This window comes from Mobula hypostoma, chromosome 3 (assembly GCF_963921235.1).
Source record: "Mobula hypostoma chromosome 3, sMobHyp1.1, whole genome shotgun sequence".
Taxonomy (NCBI): domain Eukaryota; kingdom Metazoa; phylum Chordata; class Chondrichthyes; order Myliobatiformes; family Myliobatidae; genus Mobula; species Mobula hypostoma.
The window spans coordinates 131,624,354-131,649,378 of NC_086099.1; the positions used below are offsets into that span (position 1 = coordinate 131,624,354).

At 41.4% G+C, this 25,025-nt stretch overlaps 1 protein-coding gene across 1 annotated transcript in view; it reads right to left on the reverse strand.

Annotated features, from left to right (window-relative positions):
- Positions 1-25,025, reverse strand: part of itgb8 (integrin, beta 8) — a 115,748-nt gene that overhangs the window by 14,470 nt on the left and 76,253 nt on the right. Inside the window, exon 11 of the mRNA XM_063043746.1 lies at positions 5,548-5,770. Within this exon, the coding sequence (XP_062899816.1) occupies positions 5,548-5,770 (223 nt within the window). The remainder of the gene's footprint in view (positions 1-5,547; positions 5,771-25,025) is intronic.

A 25,025-nucleotide genomic window follows, 5' to 3' on the forward strand; every position in this document is an offset into this window, starting at 1 on the left:
AGTGCGCTACCTATGGAACCCCAAGTTGGTAGAAGTCTATTCTGGATCTAATGCTCTTACCTACAAAAGTATGAGAGTTTTATTCCTCAGGATTCACAACAATTTTTCTGTTTGAAAAATAAACTCGTATCCATTAAGGAAGCTCCCATACATAACTAACTTACCATAATAAACATTGCATTACACTCCTTGGGGTAGAAACAAGATACAAGATACAAAATTAAGCAAAACAAGACACATATCAAGCCTTAGGCAGAAATTTGACATGTATTTTGGAAAATGGTTGCAGGTAACATTTTGAAGGTGAAACCAGTTGACTAAATTTTTTCTGACACTCTTCTAGTGCACGGAGTATGTTTGAATTTAGTGCTAAAGTGAGTAAATTTATGCAAAAGGAATTGGTGAACCTTTTTGCACATAGATGTATGCACGTGAAAGAAAACTATGTGGTTCTCATTTAAAGTTGTACATGGATCTTGCAGGTGCTGTGTCATTGTTGGGATGGCAGTTCGAACATGAATAACACCACAACGCGGAAGCCACAGACCTACTGCAAGAAAGGCTGCTCTGGAGGTGAGGTAAAATACATGGAAGGCAATAGGAGAAATCAGCCAATCTCAGTTGTATTAGAAAATCCTCCTTACTTGGAACATGTCTGATCACTCCCTGAGCCCAAATGGCTCCAAACCACTGAAAGGAACAGACTACAGACTGATTGAAGGGCCAGTGAGCACAACAGGTTGGCGACAACTTTCTTTTTTTAAAGAAAAGGCTGATAGGTTGAGGGTACTGAATTATTTTTCATGTTGTTTAAAAAGTGAGGTCAGAGGTGTATGCAAAACATCAATGTATCAGTCCAGACTTCTCTGGTATTTTATTCTTCAATGCACTATGTTTAAAACAAAGTTTTTATCCAAATTAACAATAAAGGTTTTAAGTTCAGGACTGTTTGAGGATCATTTGATGGCTTTGAACTTGTATTTTTTTGAAGTTTAAGAGAATGAGGGAGATTTCATTGAAACCTAACCAATATTGAAAGATCTAGATAGTGTGGACATGGAGTGGATGTTTCCTATACTGGGAGAGTCTAGGACCAGAGGATAGAAGGAGGTTCCTTTAGAACAAGGGTTCCCAGATTTTTTTATGTCATGGACCCCAGGTTGGGAACCTCAGCCTCATCAAAGATAAAGAAGAATTTCTTTTGAATTCAACCACTGTGAATTGAATTGAATTCACTGCCACAGACAGCTGTGAAAGTCAAGTCATTAGGTATATTTAAAGTGGAGGTCGATAGTTTCTTGATTAGAAAGGGTGTCGAAGGTTATTGGGAGAAGGTGGGAGAATGGGTTTGAGAGGGATGATAAATAAGCCATGATCGAATGGTAAAACAGAGTGGATGAGTTGAATAACCTAATTCTGCTCCAGTGTCTAGTGGTCTTATGACATTTAGGTTTCCTGTAAAAGTGCAGAATTTCTATCAGCAGTGGAGGATATGCATGCTGTGTGAGCTGTGATATCATTATGTGTACATCTGATGCTGATTGAACTTCAGCCACAGACAGTTTCTGTTTGTTGTAATGACCCAGATTGCTGCTGGTATACCCAAATTTGCAGAAAATATTTTTAATGCATGATCTGCATACAAATGTGTATGCAACTGAGTTCCAATTCTAGGGCAGAAATGATCTTGAGGTACTGAAGAGTTTGGTGCAGGAAAAGGTATGGAGTAATTAGTGAGGACTGAAGATGATGACCTCAGCATTTATAATGTTTAGCATGAGCATTAAAGGTGATATCAACTGATAGGGCAAGAGGTAGGGAAAGGTTGGTGATCAAGGAGAGAGACTGAAGAATGGATATGGGCTGAGAGGGACCTCAAGCATGAGGTTTGGGGTTTGTGGTGCTGGAGAGAAAGATTAGGTATGGTGCAGGGGATGAAAAGTGAAAGGGGTACAAATAAACTGTCAGTTATTGATTGAAAAGATGGAAAAGCAAAATTGGCACGTGAATAGGGACCAACAGCAAGGCCCTGATGGGCACTGTGCCAACCAGCTGGCTGAGGTGCTCAAGAACATCTCAACCTCTCACTGTTTTAGTCAGAATTTGAAACAGGCAGCAGTCATTCCAGCGCCCAAGCTGCCTCATTGACTATCAATCAGTAGTACTCACATCTATTGTGCATTGGGAGGTTGGTCATAGCGAGTATTAGCAAGGCCCTAAAGTCATTGCAATTTGCCTACTGTCACAACTTGTCTACAGCAGACACCGTCTCACTGGCTCTCCACTCAACAGGCGCACCTATACAACCAAACATATATCAGGCTGCTGTTTATTGAATACAGCACAGCATTCAAAACCATGCCAAACAACAAACTTCTACACCTGAGCTTCTATACATTGCTCTGCATCTGGATCCTGACTTCCTTGTCAGGAGACCATAGTCAGAGAAAATCAGTAATAGCACCTTGTCCGTGCTGACAATTAACATAGACACACCTCAATGGTGCTTAGACCACTGCTCTACTCTCTCTACATTCATAACTGTGTAGCTAGGTATAGCTGAAATGCCATTATTAATTTGCCATTGGCACAACTGCCGTTGGGAGAATCTAAGATGGCAATTTCGGACTGTACTCGCTGGAGTTTAGAAGAATGAGAGGAGAAGTTATACATACATATAAAATTACGAAAGGGATAGATAAGATAGAGGCAGAAAAATTGTTTCCACTGGTAGGTGAGACTAGAACTAGGGTACATAGCCTCAAGATTCGGGGGAGTAGATTTAGGATGGAGATAACGAGGAACTGTTTTTCCCAGAGAGTGGTGAATCTGCGGAATTCTCCGCCCAATGAAGCAGTGGAGGCTACTTCAGTAAATATATTTAAGACAAGGTTGGATAGATTTTTGCATAGTAGGGGAATTAAAGGTTATGGGGAAAAGGCAGGTAGGTGGAGATGAGTCCACGGCCGGATCAACCATGATCTTATTGAATGACAGAGTGGGCTCAATGGGCCAGATGGCCTACTCTTGCTCCTATTTCTTATGTTCTTATGTTCAATGAGAGGTGTACAGGGATATAAATCAGTTGTTTGAGCACCAACAACCTTGCATTCAATGTCAACAAGAGCAAGCAGCTGATTGTGGGAATTTGGGAGAATGTGCACCAATCCTTATTGAGGGTTCAACTGTGCAAAGGGTGAGCAATTTCAATTTCCTGGGCATCAACATTTCAGATATTGGGCCCAACACATTGATGCAGTCATGAAGAAGGCACAACAGAGGCTCTACTTCATTAGGAGTCTGGAGATACTTGGCACATAACCAAAGGACCTAGCAAACTTCTAAGAATGTATGGTGAAGAGCATTCTGACTGGTTACATCACCACCTGGAATGGACGCTCCATTGTGGAGGGTCAAAAGAAACTGCAGAGGGTTGTAAGCTCCACCAATTCCATCACAGGCACAACTCTCCCCATCACTGAGGACATCTTCAAGAGGCAGTGCAAGAAAGCAAACTCCATCATTCCACCTCACCATACAGTACATGATCTCTAATGATTACTACCATCAGGGAGGAGATCTAACAGCCTGATTACACACACTCAGTGTTTTAGGAACAGCTTCTTCCCCTCCACCATCAGATTTCTGAAGAGTCCATGAATCAGAATCAGAATCAGAATCCTTTATTATCGCCAAGTATGTGGACACATACAGGGAATTTGATGAACACTACCTCGTTATTTCTTTTTCCCACTATTTGTATATTTTTCAACTTTTGGTAAATGTTATACCTTGTGCCATACTGCTGCTGCAAAACAACCAATTTCATGATATATGATAGTAAACCTGATTCTGTTCTCAGTCATTCTGGAAGTAGCATTGGGGACATGGTAAGAGAGAGCTGCAATGTTGAAGGTGCACCAGTTTAGAAGTTACAGCAATGGATTGGGAGAAATTCAAAGTTAATTCATAACAGTACACAACCATGCATAGAGACAGACCATGTTTGACATTGGGAATGATATGCCAAAGGCTCAAATTTCAAAGTTCAAAGTAAAATTTATTATCAGAGTACATACATGTCGCCACATACAACCATGAGATACTTTTTCTGTGAGCATACTTAGCAAATTTATAGAACAGTAACTGTAAACAGGATCAATAGACAACAAACTGTGCAAATGCAGATATAAATAAATAGCAATAAGAAATGAGCATGAAACAACAAGGTAAAAGAGTCCTTAAATAAGTGCAGTCTTCCCCTTTTGTTCAAGAGCCTGATGATTGAGGGGTCATAAGAGCTGTGCGAGTCCTAAGGCACCTGCACCTTCTATCTGATGCCAGCAGCGAGAAAAGAGCACGGCCTGGGTGGTGAGGATCTTTGATGATGGGTGCTGCCTTTCTACAACAATGTTTCATGTAGATGTGCTCAATGGTTGGGAGGGTTTTATCTGTGATGTAGTGGTCTGAATCCATTACCTTTTGTATGATTTTGTGCTCATTAGTGTTCCCATACCAGGCCGTAATTCAGCCAGACAGCACACTTTCCACCACATTTCTACAGAAGTTTGCCAATGTTTTAGATGACATGCCAAATCTCTGCAGACTCCTGAGGAGGTAGAAGTGATGTCGTGCTTTCTTTGCAATTATATTATAATTATAAGTCTCTTCTGTTTTGCTATCCACAAGATCTCACAAATAAATTGGTGCACTTATTCATTATCCTGGAATTGACGTGGAGACTAAATTATAAACTCTGTTTAATATAGTTTAAATATTTGAGAGTTCAACAGTTAAAAGTTCTTGTTATAGTAAGGAACTTAAGTGACTTTTGTTCATGTAGTGTGCTCACTGTTGATGTAAATTTATTGTCGTTACTGATTTAGTGGAAAGTATCCTGACTAGTTGTATCATGGCCAGATATGGAAACACCAATGTCCAGGAATGGAAAGGTCTACAAAAAATTATGGATACAGCCCAGCCCATCACAGGAAAAGCCCTCGCCATTACTGAGCACAAGAAAGCAGCATTCATCATCCAAGAACACCAATCATCCAGGCTAAGCTCTCTTCTTGCTACGACCATCGGACAGGAACTGCAGGAGCCTCAGATCCCACACAGCCAGGTTCAGAAACAGTTATTACTGAACAACTTCAGGCTCCTGAAGCAGTGTGGATAACTTCACTCACCTCAACACTGAATTGATTCCACAACCTAGAGACTCACTTTCAAGGACTCTGAGTCAGTATTATTTATTTATTTTTATTATCTGCACTCTGGCTGTTTGTCAGTCTTTGTTTTTATAGTTTTCATAAATTTGATTGTATTTCCTAATTTTCCTGTAAATGCCTGTAAGAAACCAGATCTCCAGGTAGTGTATAGTGCTTTGGTAACAGATTTGCTTTGAACTTTGAATTATTTGGTGCGCCTGAGCTGGAAAGACAAGTACGGTACTCATCAGCTACAAAATGTGCTGCATGAATCGAATTCAGTTAATACTGCAGTTAAAAGTGTGAAACTGAACAGATGAGAATTGCACAAGCATACCGGCTATGTTCACAGGAATTTTCACACGTTGGGCAAAGCTCGCACAAAGGGCCAGAGGCTCTGGAGTCAATGCAATGACAACGGCCGCAGACACACACTCCTCTTCCGCTGCAGATCTGACCCTGCTCTGTTCTGCAGGACATCAGAGATGAAGAACAGTTACAGCTTTCACCTTGCCAGCCCAAGTAGCACTGGCATTCCCCTCCTTTACATTCACCATTCCCTGCAACAAGAGACATAATAAAGAGGCAGGATGCTAAGTAACTGGGCATCCATGTCTTCATTTGTTTTCTATGGTGGAAACCACAATTTGGTCATAATTAATTTCAAACACAGAGCACCTCACAGACTTGCTAAAAATGGTAGGTTTCATATTGAATTATATTTTACTTTATTAATTTTTTTTCAAAAAATGTGCACATTTGCATTATATTACAATACTTTAAAAACATAGCTATTTAAAATTAACAGGGGAGGCAAACTACACACTTGCCAAAAATAGTCACCATTACACCTCCAAGTAGATAAATAAATAAACATCAGACCTAGGGCGAATAGTTATTCCGTCTCCTCACCAATCTCAAATGCATCTCAATTGCATAGTATAGTGAAATGCTTGAAATTCAAGACACGCTAGAGGCAGGAAACATGTTCTCGATGTTGGAGGAGTCCAGAACCAGAGGCCACAGTTTAAGAATAAGGGGTAGACAATTTAGAATGGAGTTGAGGAAAAACTTTTTCACACAGAGGGTTGGAATTCTGTGGAATGCTCTGCCTCAGAAGGCAGTGGACGGCAATTCTCTGGATTCTTTCAAAAACGAGTTAGATAGAGCTCTTAAAGATAGCGGAGTGAAGGGATATGGGGATAAGGCAGGAAAAGGCTACTGATTGTGGATGATCAGCCATGATCACAGTGAATGGTGGTGCTGCCTTGAAGGGCAGAATGGCCCACTCCTGCACCCATTGTCTATTAAATTATTTACAACCATATAGAATTTTGGGGCTTTTGAGGTAAGACAGGCAAGACCCTGTGGGTAGAGTTAAGAAACTGCAAGGGTAAAAAACCCTGATGGGAGTTAGAAAAGGGCTCGAAACAGTAGCCAGGTCGTGGGATATTAATTCCAACAGGAAATAGAAAAGGCATGTAATAAGTGCAAGGTTATGATAGTCATGGGGATTTCAATATGCAGATAGATTGGGAAAATAAGGTCGGTGCTGGATCCCAAGAGAGAAAGAATTTGTAAGAATATCTACGAGATGACTGTTTAGAGTAGCTTAAGGGGGAGCCCACTAGGGGAAAGGCTATTCTGGATTGGGTGTTGTGTAATGAAATGGATTTCCTTATGGAGCTTAAGGTAAAGAAACCCTCAGGAGATAGAGATCATAATATGATGGAATTCATTCTGCAATTTGGGAGGGAGAAGCTAAAGTCAGATGTATCAGTATTACAGTGGAGTAAAGGGAATTACAGAGGCATGAGAGAGGAGAGCTGGCCAAAGTTGATTGAAAGGGGACATTAACAGTGATGACAGCAGAACAGCAAAGGCTGGAGTTTCTGGGGGCAGTTTGGAAGGCACAGCATAGATACATCCCATAGAAGGAAAAGGTATTCTAAAGGCAGGTTGATGCAACTGTTGCTGACGAGGGAAAACAAGAACAACATAAAAGTTAATGACAGGGCATATAACAGAGCAAAAATTAGTTGGAATTTAAGAAAATTGGGAAGTTTCAAAACCCAATAGAAGGCAACTAAAAGGTCATAAGGGGGGAAAATATGAAAAAAAAATTAAGATAGCCAATAATATCAAAGATGATACCAAAAGTTTTTTTTCTGGCTATATAAAGAGTGAAAGAGAGGTGAGAGTCAGACTGCTGGAGAGATAGTAATGAAGGACAAGGAAATAGCGGATGAACCGAATAAGTATCTTACATCAGTCTAATGAGGAAGACATGAGCAGTATGATGAAGGTTTGAGAGGAGAGTGTCAAGGGGCAGAAGTGACCGCAATTACTATTATTAGGGAAAAGGTGCTTGGGAAGGTGAAAGATCTGAAGGTAGATAAGTCACTTGGACCAGATGGACTACATCCCAGGGCTCGAAGGAGGTAGCTGAAGAGATTGTAGAGACACTAGTAATGATCTGTCAAGAATCACTAAATGCTGTCATGGACCCAGAGGACTGGAAAATTGCAAGTGTCACTCCATTCTTCAAGAAGGGAGAGAGGCAAAAGGAAATTAAAGACCAATTAGCCTGACTTCAGTGGCTGGGAAAATGTTGGGGTCGATTGTTAAGGATGAGGTCTCAGGTACTTGGGGGCACATGATAAAATAGGCCAGGGTCAGCATGGTTTCCTTAAGGGGAAATCTTGCCTGATAAATCTTTTGGAATTTTTTGAAGAAATAACAAGCAGGATAGACAAAGGAAATTTGGTGGGTGTTGTGTAGTTGGATTTTCAGAAGGCCTTTGATGAGGTGCATGCATGAGACTGCTGAACAAGATAAGAGCCCATGGTATTACAGGAAAGATACTAGCAGGGACAGAGGATTGGCTGATTGTCAGGTGGCAAAGACTGGGAATAAAGAGAGCCTTTCCTGGTTGGCTGCCAATGAGAACTGATGTTCCGGAGGGATTGGTGTTGGGATTGCTTCTTTTTAAGTTATATGTCTATGATTTGATTCACGGAATTGATGGTTGTGTGACTAAGTTTGTGGATGATAGGAAGGTAGGTGGAGTAGCAGGTGGTGTTGAGGAAGCAGGAATGCTGCAAAAGGTCTGGGCTTGTACTCGGTAGAATTCTGAAGAATGAAGGAATGTCTCATTGAAGCTTATCAGATGTTGAATGCCAAGATAGAGTGGATGTAGAGAAGATGTTTCCTATAGTGGGGGAGTCTAGGACCAGAGGGAGCAACCTCAGTATTGAGGGACATCCATTTGAAATGGAGATGCAGAGAAATTTCTTTAGTCTGTGGTTGGTGAATCGGTGGAATTCAGTGCCACAGATATCTGTGGAGGCAAGGTCATTGGGAGTATTTAAGGTGAAGTTTGATGGATTCCTGATAAGTCTGGATTTGAAAGGCTATGGGAAAAAGGCAAGGGAATGCAGTTGAGAGAGAAATGGATCAGCCATGATCAAATGACGGAGCAGACTTGATGGGCCAAATGGTCTAATTCTGGCCCAATATTTTATGGTCTTATTGTCATTCATTTTGACGGGATGAATATAAAAGCAAGGATGTAATACCAAGGGTTTTTTAATGCACTGGTAAGGTCTCACTTCAAGTATGATGAGCAGTTTTGGGGCCCTCATCTAAGAAAGGATGCCCTGGCATTGGGGAGGGTTCAGAGGAGGTTCGCGAGAATGATTCCAGGAATGAAAGGGTTTGGAAGTTATGATGGCCCTGGGCCTGTACTCATTGGATTTTACAAAAATAAGGGGGATCTCATTGAAATGTATAGATTGTTGAAAGGCCTAGATACAGCGGATAAGGAGAGGATGATTCCTACAGTGGGGGAGTCTAGGACCAGAGGGCACAGACTCAAATAGAGGGATGTCCATTAACAACAGAGATGAGGAAGAAATTATTTAGCCAGAGAGTGGTGAATTTGTGGAATTAATTGCCATGGGCAGCTGTGGAGGTTAGTTCATTGGGTCTTCACAGGGGAAGTAAAACACAGCATAAAATCAAAAGAGAAGGTGTACAGTAGAGCAATAAGTAGTGAGAGGTTTGAAGATTTGGAAGCTTTTAAAAACCAACAGTAGGCAACTAAATAAAACCATAAGGGGATAAAAGAAGAAATATGAAGGTAAATCAGCCAAACGTATGAACGAGGATACCAAAAGTTTTTTACAGATATACAAAGAGTAAAAGGGAAGCAAAAGTGGATATTGGACCATGAAAAATAATACTGGAGAGGTAGTAATGGGGGATAACGAAATTGCAGACGAACTTAATAAGTATTCTGGGCAAAAATGAGAGTAGTTACTATTACTAGGGAGAAGGTGCTTGGGAAGGTGAAAGGTCTGAAGGCAGATTAGTCACATGGACCAGATGGACTACAACCCATGGTTTTGAAGAGATAGCTGAAGAGATTGTGGAGGTGCTAATAATGATTTTTCAAGAATCACTAAATTCTGGAATGGTTCCGGAGGACTGGAAAATTGTAAAGGTCACTCTACTCTTCAAGAAGGGAGAGAAGGTTTCTCCTGTCATGCCGAAGGGTTTCGGCCTGAAACGTCGACTGTACTTTTTTCCATAGATGCTGCCTGGCCTGCTGAGTTCTTGCAGCATTTTGGATGTTGTTTGCTTGGATTTTCAGAAGGTCTTTGAGAGAGAAGGTGCCACAGATAAGGCTGCTAAACAAGATCAGGGCCCATGGTATTACAGGAAGGATACTAGCATGATTAGAAGATTGGCTGATTGGCAAGAGATGCAGAATAAATGTCGCCTATTCTGGCTGGCAGCTAGTTAAAAGTGGTGTTCTGCAGGGGTCGGTATTGGGACTACTTCCTTTTATCTTATATGTCAGCGATTTGAATGACAGAATTGAAGGCTTTGTAGCCAAGGTTACAGGTGATACAAAGATAGGTTGAAGGGTAGGTAGTGTTGAGGAAGCAGGGAGTCTGCTGAAGGACTTGGACAGATTGGGAGCATGAGCGAAGAGGTGGCAGGTGGAATATAGTGTAGTGAAGTGTATGGTCATGCACTTTGGTAGAGGGAATAAAGGTCCAGACTTTTTTCTAAACAGGGAGGAAATTCAAAAATCAGAGGTGCAAATGGATTTGGGAGTCCTTGTGCAGTATTCCCTAAAGATTAATTTACAAGTTGAGTCAGTGATAAGGGAGGCAAATACACTGTTAGTATTCATTTTGAAAAGACTAGAACATAAGAGCAAGGATGTGATGCAGAAGTTTCATAAGACATTGGTCAGGTCACACATGAAATATTGTGGGCAGTTTTGGGCCACTTCTCTAAGAAAAGATGTTCTGGCATTGGAGAGGTTTCAGAGGAGGTTCAGGAGAATGATTCCAGCAATGAAAAGGTTAATGAATGACGTCCGTTTGATGGCTCTGGGCCTGTAACCTCTGGTGTTTAGAATGACTGCGATTTTCATTGAATCCTATCAAATATTGAATATTGTAAGGTCTAGGTAGAGTGGGTGTGGAGAGGATGTTTCTTTTAGTGGGTGAAGTTAGGACCAGAGGGCACAGCCTCAGAATAGAGGCCATTGAGAACAGAAGTGAAAAAGTATTTCTTTAGCCAGAGGGTGGTGAACTGTGGAATTCATTGTCAAGAATGGCTGTGAAGGGCACGTCATAGAGTTTATTTAAAGCAGAGGTTGATCAGCTCTGTTACTCAGGGCATCAAAGGTTATGGAAGAAGGCGGGGATGATAGGTCAGCCATGACGGAATGGCAGAGCAGACACGATGGGCTGAATGGCCTAATTGTGCTTCTGTGTCTTGTGGGAATGCAAGATATTGGGGCGGGAATCTTTTATGCCAGGCTTAAAGAAGAATTGTGACATAGTTTGAACCACAAGGGTTTCTTTTGAAATTGTCATCCTCAGTGAAATTAAGACAAATATAGTTCAGTGGAATTTCAGAAAATTCCAGTAATCTCCCAAGATCTAGAGTACATAATACTGTATTCTCAAAGGCAAAACACTCCTTAGCAGATTATAAAGTTTATTCTGCTTACTGCAGCCAGTTGCAAAGAAACTTTTGTGGAAAGGTGGAAAGGTCTATCGTGCTTATTACTTTTGTGAGCAATATTTCCTGACCGCAAATATTATGCTCGGTTAATCAGAATCACTTCCAGTTTCATCAGGCACCACCTCACTTCAAAGCATCTGAAACTAAAAAATTACACAGGTTTCATGCCAGCTGCCCACATTATTGTTGTTCCAGAAGTTCAGGTTATTCAGGTTATTGGACATGTCTCAATCTATTTAATTATAGTGAACCTGTTTTTTAATAAGTGATGTAAATGATGAAACAGATGATATATATGATGTAAATAAACTGGAGTAATTACATATATAATACTTTATATTGATTCTTTATCCATGATGAATTATTACACAAAACCCAAACTCTTGGTTCACATATACAACATATATTATTCACAGGTATGTGGTACCAGTAAGAATACTTTATCCGGACTTGGATAATACTAGTAAATAATCCCTATTAGATATTTGAGTACAGGTTTCAGCAATATCAGAAAGGCAGGGGGAATTGTAGCTATGCCAGGGATTTTTTGAACTACATAAACTTTAACTTTAAAGGTTAACTTTAATTCCACAACTGATTACTGATTATAATGCTATTATGTGCATGGCAAAGAGAATTATTTCCAAACATAACAGATGAAAAAAGCAACACACATCAAAGTTGCTGGTGAACGCAGCAGGCCAGGCAGCATCTCTAGGAAGAGGTACAGTCGACGTTTCAGGCCGAGACCCTTCGTCAGGACTAACTGAAGGAAGAGTTAGTAAGAGATTTGAAAGTGGGAGGGGATGGGGGAGATCCAACATGATAGGAGAAGACAGGAGCGGGAGGGATTGGCAAAGGGGATATGAGAGGATCATGGGACAGGAGGTCCGGGGAGAAAGACAAGGCCGGGGGGGGGGACCCAGAGGATGGGCAAGGGGTATAGTCAGAGGGACAGAGGGAGAAAAAGGAGAGTGAGAGAAAGAATGTGTGTATAAAAATAAATAACGGATGGGGTACGAGGGGGAGGTGGGGCATTAGCGGAAGTTAGAGAAGTCAATGCTCATGCCATCAGGTTGGAGGCTACCCAGACGGAATATAAGGTGTTGTTCCTCCAACCTGAGTGTGGCTTCACCTTTACAATAGAGGAGGCCGTGGACAAACATGTCAGAATGGGAATGGGATGTGGAATTAAAATGTGTGGCCAAAAAATATGCTTTCCAATTTATGCTTTCAGGGTTTAATCAGCTGGATAGAGCGATGCAATTATTTTGAGAGATGCAATTATTTTTGAGAGAGAGAGGAAGTTTAAAGTTAAAGAGTGCATTTGATCCACTAGACACACAGCACATAGTAAATGAAGAGCAAGAAATGCCGACAGCCCATATATAAGGCAGAACATGCACAAGCTCCTCAATTTGGAAACAAAAGTATGAGTTAGACTGTTTCATAAGATACTGGATCTTGAATCAACATTTATGTAAATAAAATATTGTAACACGTAACTTGTGACTGTTCTAGACAATGACAAATGGAAATGACATCAACATTATTTTCTTAATTGCGGTGATTGAGACATATCTGTATTTTATGCATTACAGTGCCTATGAAATTACTAGAAATATTTTGCATGCATGCACTGAATGTTATAGATATTTATAGTTGACCACAAGAATACAGAAATTAGGAGCATCAGAACACTAGCTGGCTCTTCAAGCCTGTTCAGCCATTCTTCAAAATTGTGGCTTGTCTTCAATCGTTCTCCTGCACTAATCCCACATCGCTCAATTCCCTTACTGCCCAGAAACTTATTGCTTCTTGTTCTAAGTGATCTCAATGACTGAATCTTTACAACCGTCCAGGGAATAGAATAGGTAAGAAACTATCAGGCAGGAGTGATCCCTGCCCGTTTGTGTCTTTTTGCAACAGGAATCACCTAAAGCAGACATCTCAATGTAGTGAATCACCAACCTTTCTTTTACCAAGGTGAAGGCTGCAAACCACACAATCTGTGAAAGCAGCAAATCACTCAAAAAAAAATTCCACATTAAACTTTACTGGTTGTTTATTGACCAAATTACATGGCACCTAACAGTGACTCCTTCACTTGCATCTTCGGAAACAGCTCTATTTCCATCTTTAATATCTCTATTTTACCCTTTCAAGGTTCTTTAGAAGACCCTGACCTGGACCTACACACTGACTACGGTTCTTTACGGGAATGGGACCCGCTCGTGGGGTTTCATGAATGGTCATTGTTCGGCACACCAAGGGCTCAGCCTAAGAGCTTCTCTCACCTTCAGAGGACCGAGATTTTGTGGCTCTGGAGTGAGCGGGATCAGTGGTCGGTGTGTCATTGGAGATGGAAGATCTCCGGCTGTGTGCCCAGAGAACCGAGATCTTTGGGCACGGAGCTCGGAAGAAGCGACGCAACGGGCTTTTAACATCATAAACCAGCGAATCATATGTTATGTCTCCCCTCTCGCTGTGAAACGGAGTCATCTCTGTCTCCCTTATTAGGGAGAGAGAGAGCCTGTGGTATGTCGAATGCCGGGTGAACAAGTAGTCTTTGGAGTACTGCAAGTCTGTGTCTTTGTTGTTACCTTGGTCACGCTTTATAGGCCCTCTACTTTGCCTATTGTCCTGTTTATTATTTATTGTAATGCCTGCACTCTTTTGTGCACTTTATGCAGTCCTGGGTAAGTCTGTAGTCTAGTGTAGTTTTTGTGTTGTTTTACGTAGTTCAGTGTAGTTTTTGTATTTTTTCATGTAGCACTATGGTCCTGAAAAACGTTGTCTCGTTTTTACTGTGTACTGTACCAGCAGTTATGGTCGAAATGACAATAAAAAGTGACTTGACTTGGCTTGAGTGCACGGTGGCGGATGCCAATGCTTTTTTCCTGCCGGCGGGGAGAGGGGGGGTTGTTGCTTTGCTGCCACTTGTGCGCGGGAGGGAGGGGAGCTGGGGGGGACTTTGGGATTCTAATATTTAACTGTCATTCTTTCTTTGGGGGCACTCCTCTGTTTTTGTGGATAGTTACAAAGAAAAAGCATTTCAGGATGTATGTTGTATAAATTTCTCTGACATTAAATGTACCTTTGAAACCTTCATAGGAAAATGATGCTTTGTTTTATGACTGCAGAAACTGAACTTAAATATTTGACCATATCAACAAAATACCTTAATTAATGGAATTAATCACTGTCCTTTAAAATTTCAATCACCCTTAGATTCATGGGACATGAGAAAGTCAAAATTACTACTAATGACATTGAAAGTGTTGATCCTGGCAATCCTGAAATTCCACTATAGAAACCTGAAACAATGGCTTCCTTCTATGGTGGAAAAGGAACATGTGTGTCAATTTATTACAGCTAATATCCACTTTACCACCTTAAATCAGGTGATGGTGCTATAGCAATTCTGTCAACAGCTGCTGCGAGCTGTATTGTTGTGAAAGGAACTGGTATAATCCAGAAAAATTGATTATATGAGCTAATCAAAAAATCTATCAACATAAAAGAGTCTGCTGAATGATTCTGTCAGAATGAAAATGGGGTATCAGCAATTTGGACTGAATCTGCAGTTCCCTGGTCTCTATTCCTCTTAAATGTGAGTAGCTTCACCTTTCTAATGGCTATTTTGATCCAAGTCCAGTCAGCAGCATTCATGGCTTGTTGGGCAGCCAGCCCTCCTTCTGATCTTCAATGTTTTATTTCTTGCAAACAACAGGAATTCTGCAGATGCTGGAAATTCAAGCAACACACATCAAAGTTGCTGGTGAACGCAGCAGGCCAGGCAGCATCTATAGGAAGAGGCGCAGTCGACGTTTCAGGCCGAGACCCTTCGTCAGGACTAACTGAAGGAAGAGTGAGTAAGGGATTTGAAAGCTGGAGGGGGAGGGGGAGATGCAAAATGATAGGAGAAGACAGGAGGGGGAGGGATGGAGCCGAGAGCTGGACAGGTGATAGGCAGAAGGGGATACGAGAGGATCATGGGACAGGAGGTCCGGGAAGAAAGACCGGGGGGGGGTGACCCAGAGGATGGGCAAGAGGTATATTCAGAGGGACAGAGGGAGAAAAAGGAGAGTGAGAGAAAGAATGTGTGCATAAAAAAGAGTAACAGATGGGGTACGAGGGGGAGGTGGGGCCTAGCGGAAGTTAGAGAAGTCAATGTTCATGCCATCAGGTTGGAGGCTACCCATACGGAATACAAGGTGTTGTTCCTCCAACCTGAGTGTGGCTTCATCTTTACAGTAGAGGAGGCCGTGGATAGACATGTCAGAATGGGAATGGGATGTGGAATTAAAATGTGTGGCCACTGGGAGATCCTGTTTTCTCTGGCGGACAGAGCGTAGCTGTTCAGCAAAGCGGTCTCCCAGTCTGCCTCGGGTCTCACCAATATATAAAAGGCCACATCGGGAGCACCGGACGCAGTATATCACCCCAGTCGACTCACAGGTGAAGTGATGCCTCACCTGGAAGGACTGTTTGGGGCCCTGAATGGTGGTAAGGGAGGAAGTGTAAGGGCATGTGTAGCACTTGTTCCGCTTACACGGATAAGTGCCAGGAGGGAGATCAGTGGGGAGGGATGGGGGGGACGAATGGACAAGGGAGTTGTGTAGGGAGCGATCCCTGCGGAATGCAGAGAGAGGGGGGGAGGGAAAGATATGCTTAGTGGTACTATAAGCCTACTGACTCTCACAGCTATCTGGACTATTCCTCTTCTTCTCACCCTGTCTCTTGCAAAAACGCCATCCCCTTCTCGCAATTCCTCCGTCTCCGCCGCATCTGCTCTCAGGATGAGGCTTTTCATTCTAGGACGAGGGAGATGTCTTCATTTTTTAAAGAAAGGGGCTTCCCTTCCTCCACTATCAACTCTGCTCTTAAACGCATCTCCCCCATTTCACGTACATCTGCTCTCACTCCATCCTCCCACCACCCCACTAGGAATAGGGTTCCCCTGGTCCTCACCTACCACCCCACCAGCCTCCGGGTCCAACATATTATTCTCTGTAACTTCCGCCACCTCCAACGGGATCCCACCACTAAGCACATCTTTCCCTCCCCCCCTCTCTCTGCATTCCGCAGGGATCACTCCCTACACAACTCCCTTGTCCATTCGTCCCCCCCATCCCTCCCCACTGATCTCCCTCCTGGCACTTATCCGTGTAAGCGGAACAAGTGCTACACATGCCCTTACACTTCCTCCCATACCACCATTCAGGGCCCCAAACAGTCCTTCCAGGTGAGGCATCACTTCACCTGTGAGTCGACTGGGGTGATATACTGCGTCCGGTGCTCCCGATGTGGCCTTTTATATATTGGTGAGACCCGACGCAGACTGGGAGACCGCTTTGCTGAACATCTACGCTCTGTCCGCCAGAGAAAGCAGGATCTCCCAGTGGCTACACATTTTAATTCCACATCCCATTCCCATTCTGACATGTCTATCCACGGCCTCCTCTACTGTAAAGATGAAGCCACACTCAGGTTGGAGGAACAACACCTTATATTCCGTATGGGTAGCCTCCAACCTGATGGCATGAACATTGACTTCTCTAACTTCCGCTAGGCCCCACCTCCCCCTCGTACCCCATCTGTTACTCTTTTTTATGCACACATTCTTTCTCTCACTCTCCTTTTTCTCCCTCTGTCCCTCTGAATATACCTCTTGCCCATCCTCTGGGTCACCCCCCCCCCGTCTTTCTTCCCGGACCTCCTGTCCCATGATCCTCTCGTATCCCCTTCTGCCTATCACCTGTCCAGCTCTCGGCTCCATCCCTCCCCCTCCTGTCTTCTCCTATCATTTTGCATCTCCCCCTCCCCCTCCAGCTTTCAAATCCCTTACTCACTCTTCCTTCAGTTAGTCCTGACGAAGGGTCTCGGCCTGAAACGTCGACTGCGCCTCTTCCTATAGATGCTGCCTGGCCTGCTGCGTTCACCAGCAACTTTGATGTGTGTTGTTTTATTTCTTGAGCTGTTTTACAGGCAACTTCTTCAAATTTTAATCAAATGCTCTCAGTTAGACTAACAGGATCTACATCTGCTTTATGCTTTAAACTGGAAATGCAATAGTGAAGGAAAAAGACAAATAGTCTCTCATTGCCATTGCAATAGGGCTCCAAATCTGAGGCTTGATTTACCATTCCTCACCTCCCAATCTGAGAACATCAGGGTTACCTAGTGGGAAGCAAAGTTTCTACCTCTATTACATATATGAACACTTACCCAGCAACTTAAATGACAACATTTCACGCATTTGGAACAAGGTTATGGCAATAATGTTCAGCCCTCTGTACCACTGCTCTTATGGAAGTTCCAAGCTTATACCTTTCTTCCACTTTACAAAGAAAACTTTACAGCATATAGTTCAAAACCATTAGATTGAACACATTGAAAGTGAAACTAACAAAAACTCTGCTTTGGACTGCTACTGTCAATATGGCACATATATTAAATTTGAATATTATTAATGCAAACAGAAATGTGTCATGGATGGGGATAAATCAATAGGAATTCAGTCATTGAATATTGGAGTATGGGAACAGAACTTTTGGTCCAGCTTGGCCAAGGTGCCTTCATGAGAGGGTCCCATTTGCCTGCATTTGGCCCTTTTAGCTCTAAATCTTTCCCTCTCCAAAACCAGTCAAGAAGTTTTTTAAAAAATATTATCATTGTACCTCCCCCTACCCCTTTTTCTTATATAACAGGGTAGAATTAACCATATAACCATAGAACAATTACAGCACGGAAACAGGCCATCTTAGCCCTTCTAGTCCATGCCGAACGCTTACTCTCACCTAGTCCCACCGACCTGCACTCAGCCCATAACCCTCCATTCCTTTCCTGTCCATATAACTGTCCAATTTAACTTTAAACGACAACAACGAACCTACCTCAAGCACTTCTGCTGGAAGCTCGTTCCACACAGCTACCACTCTCTGAGTAAAGAAGTTCCCCCTCATGTTACTCCTAAACTTTTGCCCTTTAACTCTTAACTCATGTCCTCTTGTTTGAATCTCCCCCACTCTCAATGGAAAAAAGCTTATGCACATCAACTCTATCTATCCCCTTCATAATTTTAAATACCTCTATCAAGTCCCCCCTCAACCTTCTACGTTCCAAAGAATAAAGACCCAACTTGTTCAACCTTTCTCTGTAACTTAGGTGATGAAACCCAGGTAACATTCTAGTAAATCTTCTCTGTACTCTCTCTATTTTGTTGACATCTTTCGTATAACTCAGTGACCAAAACTGTACACAATAACTGTTAATAGTTAACAATTTTGCTGTTAATAGTATATTTTGGTAAGGATTTTTTTCCCCTTTAGAAATTTGTAAAAGTAGGGGCTGTATGTTGCTAATAACCAACAGCCATGTAGTTTCTCATAAAACTAGTTCTTCATCTGGTTTTAGTTAGAACACACCCATTCCTGAGTTTTGTCGTAAGTTTTTTCTCTAACCACCAGGGGGAAGTCAATTATCACAGTAGAAGAGTGAAAAGCTGTGTAATGTTGTAGATAACTAAATTTAAGCTGTAAGATTAATTTTATGGACTTGTATACCCCTTGTGGAATTTTGCCCATAAATAATGAGTAACGGGAATTCAAGCATGTGAATTTTCCATTCAGTAAAAATCTCCAGTATGTTTTGACCATTCTCCTCAGTGATACAATCATTCTGGTGAAAAATACACACTATTAGAAGAAGCAAAGTAAGAAACACACACACTGTGGAGTGTCACAGTAGAACAGTAGTTAGTGTCACACTACTACAACTCGGGGCATTGGAGTTCAGAGTTCGATCCCGGCGTCCTCCATAAGGAGTTTGCACACCCTCCCCGTGGAATGTGTGGGTTTCTTCCGGGTGCTCTGGATTCCTCTCACAGTCCAAAGACGTAGGGGTTGGTAAGTTAATTGGTCATTGTAAATTGTTCCCTGATTAGGCTGGGGTTAAATCAGGGGTTGTTGATGGCACGGCTCGAAGGGCTCGAAGGGCTGGCAGGGCTTATTCTGCTCTGCATTTCATGGACTAAAAATAAATAAACTTGGGAATTAGTACTACAGAATAAGGGGCAAGGGACTTGAATAGTTAGTTCAGCAAGAAGATGATTCATAAAGTAGCTTATCTGCTAAATTTTCTGAAATTAATAAGCTGAGTGAGACATTTCATCACACTCTCTCAGCTCCCTTTGCAACCAACGAACATTGTAAATGCTGGAAACACTTAGCAGGCCAGTCTGCTTCTGTGTAGATGCTTTAGTTCTGGAACCCTTCAATTCTCAGTATTGATGAAGGACCCCGGACTTGAAACAGGAGCTGTTTGCCCTTTGATGTGTGAGTTTTGGCCTCTGTATGTTTCTAATACTTTCTGAATTTATTTCGTATTTCCAGCTTCTGCTATTTTCATTTTCACTCTAAAATTGCAGATGGTCTGCATCTGGTTTCTCTATGGCTGGCAAGCAACGTGGGCAATTGTAATTACTGACACACTCAGTTTATATTGGCTGAAATGGTTGAAAATCAACACCATGGAAAAGATGGTAGTTTAATGCTGTATGGAAAAGAATAAGTGTATAAATGAAGGAACACTGTAATCCATGGGCTCTAGATCTTCCCAACAGTAACACTCAATATCCATTTCACATCTATAATGAAAGTATAAGTTACACTGGTGTAGTTAAGCCAGAACAAACTTAATTTTCATAGACAGCCTTGGCACAAATGTCTTGCAAATCTACCATCTTAAAATATAAAATACTAAAAAAATAAAACTCCAGAAGCATAAACACTAACACAATTAAAATGTTTAAAACAAGTAAAACAATTAGAACAAAATAAATTAACTAAAATGTACTTTTGTCCTTTGAGACCTCCCTGTTCTCATTTGATAGTGAATGAGCCAGTTGATAAGATTCCTGAACAGTCCAATATTGGATAATTCAACATTACTATACCTTGTTAGTCTACTAACGTTTCTGGGCAATAGTATCACCGAGAATATTAATGGTGTGGGATTCAGTGCTAACAAAATTGCTGAATTTAAATGGATAGGTTGGTATGACTCTCACCTGATAGGAAGTCAATTCCTGTACACAGATGGCATGAAATGCACAGATAAACCCTGAGCACTGGATCTGTGAGGCAGCAACTCTACCAACTGTACCATAAACCATCCTCTCAGAGTCAATCATTTCCATTCAAATAAACAGCTATAGCTTCAGCTATTGATTCCGTAATGGAAATGCTAGTGAACTGCAGTAACTTTGCACTTCAACCCTGGACTCCACAAGGAGGATAGTATTGTAGTGGAGACAGGGACAGAAGAACAGATAGCAAACTTGGGACTCCCACATTCCTGAATTTGGCTGAATAAAGACTTGCCAGCTGGCTATGTCAGTAGCTGAGAAAAAAAGATCACTTCTAACCAACTAAACTAAATACCAAATATTGCCTACAGAGTACAGCTAATTAGCTGATAATTATTTATGTGATGAAATACGCCAGACCTGCAGAGGGATTTATCATGAGGAAATTAAACCACAAATTCTGATGTATAAAATACATACATATATTTGCAGTATTCACCAATTCTGTTCCATCCTAGACAATTTCTTGCTCATATTTTGTACAGCCATAATATTGATAATTTAAATGTTAAATATTACAAATTCCTAGCAGTTTTGAAGCAAGGAATAACATGTTTTCAGATGTACAAGCAGGCAACAACTACAACTTATATTTCAATAGTCCTGAAAGAAGGCTGATTTGTTTGTATAGTTTTGTCTTACTGAGTTGTCAAATCCATATCAAAGGAAAACAGGAGATTACATCCCAGGAATTTCAGACTCCCATCAGATCTGGATTTGCAACTGATGAATTAAACATGTCTCATAAATGGAAGCTCTATTTTTGCCACTGTAGTTGGAGTCTTCAGGCTAAAGGGTCACAGGGTTATCCATTTAGAAAAGTTTTCAGGTCTGCCTACTGAGTTTGATCAAACCTTGACAACAAGTAATAAATGCAGGTGCTACCAGATACACCTACACTCATTGAATTATTTTAAAATATCCATGTAAGTAACTCTCACACAATCTTTTCAATCCTTTTACTATAACTTTGAGCCACTGACTAAGTTCTGTTTTGATAAGCCCATTTATGGCCACAATTAAAACAAATGTGCTAACTTTCACCGCGGATCACTCCTGCACTGCTGTGTTATGACAAGATTAGATGTACAATGGTGTTTGCTAAGTTCTGACTGCTATCTTGTTCTTTCCTTTTTTAATCTGAATAAATAATGAAATAATGTTAGGAATTTACTGTTAGTTCAACAGTTACAATAGCCTTTACGTATCTGAAATGTAGGAAATTGTATGAGGATCTCAGATTTACAATCAGAGAATTAAAGAGATGCCTCCGCTGGCAGAACAGAATTCCAGCTTAAGAAATTTATAAAGGCAAAGTTTATAAAAGTAACCAGAGGGATTTAGAAATGAATGAAAAAATAATGTTAGAATGCACGGTGTTAAAATTAGTATTGAATTCTTACTCCTGATAATAACATATTATAGTGCCCTTCCCCTGGACAACGTCAGTGGCATGGAGAGGGGAGACTTGCAGCATGGGCAACTGCTGGTCTTCCATACAACCTTGCCCAGGCCTGCGCCCTGGAAACCTTCCAAGGCACAAATCCATGGTCTCACGAGACTAACGGATGCCTATAACAATAACATAAGAAGTTGAGATAGGATCAAGTTTTGTCTCATATTCTGGTAACTGCTAACTGATCTCTCCACTCTCCACCTGTGATATGCATTGGGGTTAAGAGACAATTTTTGGTTCCCTTGTGGTTTTGTATTTTTTTAAGTCATCGAGTATTATTCAAACAGAAAAGTCATTGTTATAGAATGTTAGTACAGACTGTCCATCATTGCCTGAAAAAACTTTCTGCTTTTTTGTGCATGCACGAAGAATTGTTTAATACAAATTTTATGTGAATAAAATTTGAAATTTCTACTCAAACTTTTTCTTTGAAAACAATTAAAGTTGACCAAACCTATTTTCATTGGTAATTTTGACATTAAATACCCCAACTGTGTTCTGGGAAATAGCCAGTAGGATCTGCCTTCACCTGGAATGGAGACAGTCCTGAGCACAAAACAACAATTCAAATACCAGTTTTGGGAAGAGGCAAACATTTTCACAGACTTTAATGATTCAAGAAATTGTACAAAAGAATTTAAATTCAAGGACAATATTGCAATGCAAAAAGTAGATTAACAACCTTATCAGATCAGAAATGTCAGTCATCGTGGGACATTCACCTTATTCTTACATGCATTTCGCTGCAATTACTTGTGTTCCATCTATTCTATAAGCTTACTCCAGCAGATCTTTTCCAAGACTGAAAGTCACACTGCATTAATACCCCTTTCTCTTGTCTATGCAACTTCATATATCCTTGTCTGTCCAGGCACGACCGATGTGCACTTCATTTTTATATAACACAATGCTTTTCTTCATTAATATTTAAAAAACTTTCCAACCACTTGATCATTCAATATTTGTTTCTGTTTTTCCATCCTTGCAGGCAAAAGCAGATACAGAAACAAGGAGAGGCAGGGCACTCTTCCTACAGATGATATAGCAGTAGAGATGCACAAAACGTCTGAATACACAGCTGTCTAATGTGGGACTTTCACATCTATCTGGTGTCAGAATTCAATCACATCCAGCCACAAGGTATATAACACTCATCAATGCTGACTTTGAGCCACCAGTACATAATAATCATCTGGAAAATTACTAGCGTCATTGTACTAATTCAAATATTGAATCTCCCTAACACCTTTCATGCACCCTGCAAGATGTGATGCAGAATCTTCTGCTGGGGCACACTATTACAAATTCCAGGACTCGTATGATAGTTTTTCAAGCAGATTTCCAAGTGGCGCTTGACATCACACAAGGGAGGAAAAGCAGATGATCAGCAGTCCCCGTCAGTGGGTACTGGTGCCTAAAGCTCTACACAGGTGAATGTGGATGCTACATATCTGAGCCTTCAGTGAACAGGATACTTCCAGCACTGCCCCAAACAACAGACAATGTACTGGTAGGTATCCTTGCTGCAGCGGGTAGGCTTAGAGATTGAAGAAAGCCTTCTTGAATATGAAAGGCAAGATGTCACAGGTCTTTGAGATGATATCTTCAGCCATCAAAAGAGCTGTCACCTGCATGAAGCAACATATGTGGCAGTCTTTAATGGAGGTTTGCAATTGAGGTCTGCCATTCGAGTGTCAGTCATTTGTACACCCATCGTCTGTAGCAAAGCATGCAGCAACGGGAAAGTGGAGGTAAGCTCTGAGAAGGATGAGAGAATTAACGGCCACAGGAGCATTAGCTCAAATCCCTCTGCTTTCTGTCTGTTCTGTCTAAAAAAACCCTCCCAGCCCCACACAATCCAAGCCTACTTTAGACTGATTCATAGGTGAATCCAACCTTAAATGGCTGGACAGGCAGCAGACACTCAAAAGCTTCAAAGCGAAGAAGACATCAGCAGTTTGAACAACCTCCTTCTAACTCTGAAGATACCAGAAGGGATGCCTCACATTCGAATTCTTGTAAAAGTAAATGCACATGGACAACAAATATCATTTTAAATAATTGATTTTTGGCTGTAATTTTGACTAACACACATATTACTTATCTCTAAAACTTGCTTGCCTTAATCATTTTTGTTCACTGTGGATTGATGGCAAAACAGAAACTGACGCTGGCAAAGTGGGAGCAGTGAAACAATTTTGGTGGCCGATTAATTTGGAAGTGAGGATGAGCACTGCTCTGTGCCTTTTGCATGTCCAAGCCTCACTGCTGCAAAACACGGCCCAAAGTTCAATATCCTGCACAATCATCACTGCACAGATCCTATACCTGTAGATGAATACAGTCGGCCCTCCTTATCTGTGAGGGATTGGTTCTGGGACCCCTCGCGGATACCAAAAAACGCGAATGCTCAAGTCTCTTATTCAACCTGTCTCAATGCGGTGGATCTTAGGACCCAGCGGAACCCCGGACCTTATTTAACCTGTCTTAGTGCGGTGGACATTAGGACCCAGCGGTGAAGCTCTGAATTCGCAGTGTTTCTGTTCACGAAAATAATTACGATCACAATTGAAAATAAAGTGAAAATAATAAAGCAATCGGAAAGAGGTGAAATGCCATCGGTCATTGGAAAAGCGTTAGGCTACAGTTGGTCAACGATCGGAACAATTTTAAAGGATAAAGTGAGAAAGGCCCTGCCCCGATGAAAGCTACAATTATTACTAAGCAACGCAGTGGTTTAATTATTGGGTTTTGGGGTTTTGGTGTTTTGGGTTTTTGATCCTCCACATCAACCTGACACGGATGGAAAGCAGGCTCGGGAGCGATCTGTCACTGGATCGAACTTGGGAACTTCTGTTCCCAAGCCTGGCGCTGAAACATACGTTTCTTAAGTGTTTTCTATGCATAGAGAAGTAAAATATATGTTATATACTAAGACAAACGTTTGACTGACGCTAAATAATACCGGATGTACCGATTCCGACTTACTTAGTAGGAGAACTTCCGTTTTTTTTTCGATCCCGATCCACAATAACCTACACACATCCTTCCATATACTTCAAATCATCTTTAGATTACTTATAATACCTAATACAATGTAAATGCTATGTAAAATAGTTGTTATACTGCATTGTTCAGGGAATAATGACAAGAAAAAAAA